At 57.0% G+C, this 7,785-nt stretch overlaps 1 protein-coding gene across 2 annotated transcripts in view; it reads right to left on the bottom strand.

Annotated features, from left to right (window-relative positions):
- Positions 1–2,666: 2,666 nt before the first annotated feature.
- The window catches only part of LOC119971560 (prostatic acid phosphatase-like), a 107,632-nt gene continuing 102,513 nt past the window's right edge, over positions 2,667–7,785 (bottom strand). Inside the window, exons 11-12 of one of the 2 annotated variants that reach the window (XM_038807252.1) lie at positions 4,787–4,973; positions 2,667–3,492 (exon numbers count right to left, since the gene is read on the bottom strand). In XM_038807252.1, the coding sequence (XP_038663180.1) occupies positions 4,822–4,973 (152 nt within the window). In that variant the 3' untranslated portion in view covers positions 2,667–3,492; positions 4,787–4,821. Of the gene's footprint in view, positions 4,974–7,785 lie in introns of both variants that reach the window. The other variant, XM_038807250.1, reaches the window with a different exon arrangement.

Raw genomic sequence — 7,785 nt, 5'->3', positions numbered from 1 at the left:
CAGGGGAGAAAACGTTAAACTATTGCATTTATTGCACTCAACATGACAACTGCTGAAATTGTAGAAGATTCAGTACCAAGATCAGTGAAACAGAAGCAGAAATAGGTGGTTATTCAGCCCCTCCAGCTTGTTCTGCTGTTCATTCACATCACAGACGCAGTTCCATTATCCACCTTTGCTCCAAATCTCTCAATAACGTTATCAATAACCTCTTTCCATTCCAGTCTTGGAAGAAGTCTTAAAACCTAAGTTGTCTCTCTTCTCTCCACAGATGCTTGCCTGGTTTGATTCAGATTATCAACTGTAACTTGGCAAACACAGATTAATAAGATTTGTTCTAAAGAAGGCTGAGTTTGTACAAGACCATAGAACATAGAACAGTACAGCACAGAACAGGCCCTTCGGCCCTCGATGTTGTGCCGAGCAATGATCACCCTACTTAGACCCACGTAACCCATATACCCGTAACCCAACAATCCCCCCATTAACCTTACACTACGGGCAATTTAGCATGGCCAATCCACCTAACCCGCACATCTTTGGACTGTGGGAGGAAACCGGAGCACCCGGAGAAAACCCACGCACACACGGGGAGGACGTGCAGACTCCACACAGACAGTGACCCAGCACAGAGAATGACATTTCTTGGTGGACGGTGGCGGGATGCAGTTTGTCTGAAAGGTTACAATAATCTAAATGTTAAAAGATCTTATTTTATGTTTCCAGATGATGGTGTGATATTAATGTCACTGGACTAGCAATTCAAGGGATCCAGGCTAATGTTCCGAGGACATGGGCTCAAATCCCAGCAAGGCAGCTGGTGGAATTTAAATTCAATTAGTACAACTTGGAATTGAAAGTTAGTTGTCATGGTCGCAGCAGGGTAGCATGGTGGTTAGCATAAATGCTTCACAGCTCCAGGGTCCCAGGTTCGATTCCCGGCTGGGTCACTGTCTGTGTGGAGTCTGCACGTCCTCCCCCTGTGTGCGTGGGTTTCCTCCGGGTGCTCCGGTTTCCTCCCACAGTCCAAAGATGTGCGGGTTAGGTGGATTGGCCATGCTAAATTGCCCGTAGTGTCCTAATAAAAAAAGTAAGGTTAAGGGGGGGGGGGGTTGTTGGGTTACGGGTATAGGGTGGATACGTGGGTTTGAGTAGGGTGATCATGGCTCGGCACAACATTGAGGGCCGAAGGGCCTGTTCTGTGCTGTACTGTTCTATGTTCTATGTTCTATGTCGCCATGACTGAGACTATCATCGATTGATGTAAAAACCCTTCTGGTTCACTAATGTCCTTTAGGAAAGGAAATATGTCATCCTTACCTGGTCTGGCCTACATCTAGGCCTATGGTAATGTGGCTGACTCTTCAATGGTAAGGGCCTGGTAAGCCACTCAGTTCAAGGGCAATTAGGGATGGCAACAAATGCTAGCTGTCAGTGACACCCAAATCCCATGAAAGAATTTTAAAAACCTCCCGTTCATAAGACCATTTGAGAGAAGATGTCCAGAAACACCTTTTAATGTATCATCGTGAATGCTGACAATTATGTTCTGAAATGTCGCTTTAGCACAAATAAAAGTAACAGTTCTGAAAGAGTGGCGGCTTTGCGGATTTCTCACAAACACCTGTTTCGAGAAGCGGCCATGTGACTTTGAGCCACCATAGGGGTGGGAGTTGAGAGAGAAACTCAACTGGCCAGTGAGGTTTTGCATTGTAGTGTCGCGTAGCCTCCACCAAAGCTCACAGGCTGCTGAGACACAACTGAAGAGAATTGGAGCTCTACCCAGAACTGGCAATCTCTGTTCCTTAGGAAACAACAGCCAGCAGAGTAAGGAAGAATAGTTTTACCAGAGCCAGCAAAACTATTCAAAAGGGTCAGATACAAGAATCTCTGCAATTCCAGGTTGTCAGGACAGTCGTGAGCTGAGAAAGAGGGGGATTCAAGAAGGTAAGGGTGGCACAGTATCGTGGGTGGCACGGTAGCACAGTGATTAGCACTGTTGCTTCACAGCACCAGGGTCCCAGGTTCGATTCCCGGATTGGGTCACTGTCTGTGGCATCTGCACGTTCTCCCTCGGTCTGCGTGAGTTTCTTCCGGGTGCTCCAGTTTCCTCCCATAAGTTCCGAGAGACGCGCTGTTAGGTGAATTGGACATCTGAATTCTCCCTCTGTGTACCCGAACAGGCGCCGGAGTGTGGCGACTAGGGGCTTTTCACAGTAACTTCATTGCAGTATTAATGTAAGCCTGCTTGTGACAATAAAGATGACTATTATGGTGTTAATCATATCCGGGAGATTTGTTGAGAATGGATTGCTGGGCATGGAAGATTCAACTGAGCACAGCAAAGAGGATTGAGCTCAGCCAGGGAACTGGGAGAAGCTGCCAGAATTATTGCCATTTCATACCCCATGTGTATCTGAAGTGGGATGTAAAGTTAAAAGAGCTTTACTGATTTTTAAAATCATCTAAGTTAATATTTGAATCACCTCGGGGCAGGCTGCCTTCTTTTTGAACTGAGCACCATGCTTGACCACATGTGAGGACAATTAAAAGTCAACCACTTTTCTGTGGACCTGGAGGCACAGATGGGCCAGACAGGGTCAATACACCAATTTTTGCTCCCTAGAGGACATTTGTGAATGATTTGAGTTTTTAAAACCATTGGATAATTTCATCATCACTTTTACTGATCTCAGCTATTTACTTTCAACTTTACACATTTCCATTGTTGGATTTCAACTCCGAGACATTTTGATGACTTATCCACTGGCGCAACCACCACATAAATGCATTGGTGTTTGCAACAAGAAAATGCTCAAGAGGAGAGACAGCGAACTTGAGTGAGAAGGATTGACATCACAAATAGGAGGAAGGTGGAGATCTTCACCATGGCCAAGTATGTTAAGGCAAACTCTCCACATTCCTCCCCCAAAAACCACCATATAATAAAAAAGCTGTCAAACTGCCCTGACTATACGAGCCCAGCTTGCCTTGTGTAGGGATAGCCAAGAGGAGACAAATTGAATGTGTTTTGTGAGCAATGAAAACTCCACCTGTGAAATTATATTAATCTAACACTGAATGTGATGGATAATACCACAAAATAAACAGTCTTCACTATCTTCTGCAGTGTTGGCACTGTCACCTCACTCAACTGACTCGCACATTCCATTTGCTTCGATGAGCAATGCCAGTGGAGGTTCACTAACATAAAAGGAGTTTGCAATAAATTCACATTTCTCTCCTTCGAAAGACAGCATGGTAGCACTGCTGCCTCACAGCACCAGGAACAAAGGTTCAATTCAGACCCTGGATGACTGTGCGGATTTCCTCCGGGTGCTCCGGTTTCCTCCCACAGTCCAAGGATGTGCAGATTAGGTGAATTGGCCATGCTAAATTGCTCCTTCATGTCCAACAGTCAGGTGGGATTATGGGGATAGCGGTGGTGCAACCCAATGGGCTGAATGGCCTCCTTCTGCACTGGTAGGGATTCTATGGATTAAAAAAAAAGTAAATTATTTCCTGATGATTTCTAATCGTGCCCAATCAAAGCAGCAGTTCAACTGCTGTAATGAAGGAAGCGTGTTTCATAGTCCCACACTGCTCGAGGGTGAACACATTGTGTATTATTGTAGTGCTGCTCCTCACAAAACACACATACCCTGACCGACTGAGATCAGCACACACACATTCAAAATTACACAATACAAAACAGTCTCTGAGATGTATCAACTGACACATTACCCAACTCACCCAATAACCCACTGACCAACTGCCCCACCAACTGACCACCATTGCTCCACAAACTGACCCATTTCCCAACAATGTGACTCATTGACCCATCGACAAACCCACCAACACCCCCAACAACTATCACATCTGCAAACCACCTCAGAGACCCACCGATTCACAGACCCTGCCAACCCACCCGTCGAGCGGTCTACAGACTGTCCCACTGACCACTCACAGACCCATCCACAAATGAAATGAAATGAAATGAAAATAGCTTATTGTCACAAGTAGGCTTCAAATGAAGGTACTGTGACAAGCCCCTGGTCGCCACATTTCAGCACCTGTTCGGAGAGGCCTGCCTTGGTCTGCTTTAAAAGCCAGCGATTTAGCCCTGTGCTAAACCAGCTCCTGCTAAACCATCCCTGATCGACGGCCCCTCTCAGTTGGAGGGGTGGGAGATGTAACAAATCCCATGGTAGTATCTTGAAGAAAACCAGGGCAGTTCTCTGGCCAATATTCATCATACATCCGTCACTTTAAAAAAAAAACAATCTGCTCATTTACCTCCGTGGTGTTTGTGGAATCTTGCAGTACATAGACTGAAATGAGCTTTGAATGCCCTGGAGCTGTAAAAGGCACTATCTAAATGCAAGTCGTTCTATACCTGGGACTTTAATTTAACTAGTGGTTGCCTGGAGTGCTCAGACTGGCTATAATTCTGGATACATAGGAGCACAAACTCCAGACCCAGGTTCTTTTAGGGACAGATGTTGACGGACTAATTTGTCTACTGGAATGATTTAAAAGGCCTGTGTGATAATTGAACTAAGCCACCCCATTTAAGCACTCACTTCACCACTACACACTCAAACACAACAAATCAACAATTTCCTCCCCTTTCCTCTCTTGGTTTAAGCTCCCATTTTCTAATCAATGGTCATTTTCTGAAGCCAAAACTCTTTCTTTAACCCCTTGATGGCCAAAGAGCAGAATTCAAACCCCTGCTAATCAAACAAATAAAAGCTCATTTAAAGCAAGCAACATCGCGCCTCCCCTCGGACTTCAGCTTCATAATCCGTCTTGTCCTGATCAGAATGAGAGCATTTTTTCTCTCTCTTCGTTGTGGGAGGCGAGTTTCTGGTAGCCCAGCGATTTGTCTCTGTCTTGACACTGGAGCTTCACGCACAGGATAATGAACATCAACAGAAAGCAGGAGCCAGTGGCTAATCCCAGAATCAGCTCTGCAAGGAGAGAGAGAGAGAGAGAGAGATGCACATTTCAGACATGGACCAATGACAGGGAATTACAGACACTGCTTGGAGACATGGGCCGGGATTCTCCGGTCGTTGCGATTCAATTTTCCCGCCGGCAGCCCAGCAAAGCCAGTGGGTTTCGCAGCGGCGTGGGGTGGTTCCAATGGGAAATGCCGTTGACAATCACCGGGAAGATCAAATCCCGCCACCAACAAACGGCATGCGGCCAAGTAACACGTGACTGGCGGACTGGAAAATCCCCACCATGGTATTTGTACAATTAACCACAAAACTCCCCTACCCTCCAACAAACAATTGTCACCATGGCTCATACATGGATAACGTTAGGGGACAAGTAACTGGGTGGGCAACACCTCGGGAAGCAGAGTCAACACGTTGGAAGGAGAGGGGGCAAATGGGCGAGGGGGGTTCGCGAGTGGCGAGGGGGGGTTCGCGAGTGGCGAGGGGGGGTTCGCGAGTGGCGATTCGCGAGGGGGTGGGGGGTTCGCGAGTGGCGAGGGGGGGGGGGGGGGGGGGTTCGCGAGTGGAGAGGGGGGGTTCGCGAGTGGCGAGGGGGGGTTCGCGAGTGGCGAGGGGGGGGTGGCGAGGGGGGGGGTCGCGAGTGGCGAGTCGCGAGTGGCGAGGGAGAGTCGCGAGTGGCGAGGGGGGGGTCGCGAGTGGCGAGGGGGGGGTTCGCGAGTGGCGAGGGGGGGTTCGCGAGTGGCGAGGGGGGGTTCGCGAGTGGCGAGGGGGGGTTCGCGAGTGGCGAGGGGGGGCTCGCGAGGGGGGGTTCACGAGGGGCGAGGGGGGGTTCGCGAGGGGCGAGGGGGGGGTCGCGAGGGGCGAGGGGGGGGTCGCGAGGGGCGAGGGGGGGTCGCGAGGGGCGAGGGGGGTGGCGAGGGGGGGTCGCGAGGGGCAAGGGGGGGTCGCGAGGGGCGATCGCGAGGGGCGAGGGGGGGTCGCGAGGGGCGATCGCGAGGGGCGAGGGGGGGTCGCGAGGGGCGATCGCGAGGGGCGAGGGGGGGTCGCGAGGGGCGGTCGCAAGGGGCGAGGGGGGGTCGCGAGGGGCGATCGCGAGGGGCGAGGGGGGGTCGCGAGGGGCGATCGCGAGGGGCGAGGGGGGGTCGCGAGGGGCGATCGCGAGGGGCGAGGGGGGGTCGCGAGGGGCGATCGCGAGGGGCGATCGCGAGGGGCGAGGGGGGGTCGCGAGGGGCGGTCGCGAGGGGCGAGGGGGGGGCGCGAGGGGCGATCGCGAGGGGCGAGGGGGGGTCGCGAGGGGCGAGGGGGGGTCGCGAGGGGGGGTCGCGAGGGGCGATCGCGAGGGGCGAGGGGGGGTCGCGAGGGGCAATCGCGAGGGGCGATCGCGAGGGGCGACCGCGAGGGGCGAGGGGGGGTCGCGAGGGGCGATCGCGAGGGGCGAGGGGGGGGTCGCGAGGGGCGATCGCGAGGGGCGAGGGGGGGGTCGCGAGGGGCGATCGCGAGGGGCGACGGGGGGTCGCGAGGGGCGATCGCGAGGGGCGAGGGGGGGTCGCGAGGGGCGATCGCGAGGGGCGAGGGGGATCGCGAGGGGCGAGGGGGGGTCGCGAGGGGCGATCGCGAGGGGCGAGGGGGGGTCGCGAGGGGCGGTCGCGAGGGGCGAGGGGGGGGTCGCGAGGGGGGGTCGCGAGGGGCGATCGCGAGGGGGGGTCGCGAGGGGGGGTCGCGAGGGGCGATCGCGAGGGGCGAGGGGCGGTCGCGAGGGGCGATCGCGAGGGGCGAGGGGGGGTCGCGAGGGGCGATCGCGAGGGGCGAGGGGGGGGTCGCGAGGGGCGATCGCGAGGGGCGAGGGGGGGTCGCGAGGGGCGATCGCGAGGGGCGAGGGGGGGTCGCGAGGGGCGATCGCGAGGGGCGAGGGGGGGTCGCGAGGGGCGAGGGGGGGGTCGCGAGGGGCGATCGCGAGGGGCGAGGGGGGGTCGCGAGGGGCGATCGCGAGGGGCGAGGGGGGGTCGCGAGGGGCGATCGCGAGGGGCGAGGGGGGGTCGCGAGGGGCGATCGCGAGGGGCGAGGGGGGGTCGCGAGGGGCGATCGCGAGGGGCGAGGGGGGGTCGCGAGGGGGCGATCGCGAGGGGCGAGGGGGGGTCGCGAGGGGGGTCGCGAGGGGCGATCGCGAGGGGCGAGGGGGGTCGCGAGGGGCGATCGCGAGGGGCGATCGCGAGGGGCGAGGGGGAGTCGCGAGGGGCGATCGCGAGGGGCGAGGGGGGGTCGCGAGGGGCGATCGCGAGGGGCGAGGGGGGGTCGCGAGGGGGGGGTCGCGAGGGGCGAGGGGGGGGGGTCGCGAGGGGGGGTCGCGAGGGGCGATGGGGGGTCGCGAGGGGCGAGGGGGGGTCGCGAGGGGGGGTCGCGAGGGGCGAGGGGGTCGAGAGGGGAGGGGGGGTGCGAGGGGGCGGGGGGGTCGCGAGGGGCGAGGGGGGTCGCGAGGGGCGAGGGGGGGTCGCAAGGGGCGAGGGGGGGGTCGCGAGGGGCGAGGGGGGTCGCGAGGGGCGAGGGGGGGTCGGGGGTCGCGAGGGGGCGGAGGGGGGAGCGAGGGCGAGGGGGGGTCGGAGGGGGGGTCGCGAGGGGGGGTCGCGAGGGGAGAGGGGGGGTCGCGAGGGGCGAGGGGGGTCGCGAGGGGGAGGGGGGGGGGGCGCGAGGGGCGAGGGGGGTCGCGAGGGGCGAGGGGGGGTCGCGAGGGGCAAGGGGGGGGAGGGGGGGGCGTCGAGAGGGGCGGAGGGGGTGCGGGGCGAGAGGGGGGTCGAGGATGCGATGGGCGGGGGGGGTCGCG

Source organism: Scyliorhinus canicula, chromosome 9, assembly GCF_902713615.1.
Source record: "Scyliorhinus canicula chromosome 9, sScyCan1.1, whole genome shotgun sequence".
NCBI lineage: Eukaryota > Metazoa > Chordata > Chondrichthyes > Carcharhiniformes > Scyliorhinidae > Scyliorhinus > Scyliorhinus canicula.
This window is presented reverse-complemented; position numbering and strand designations above follow the sequence as displayed.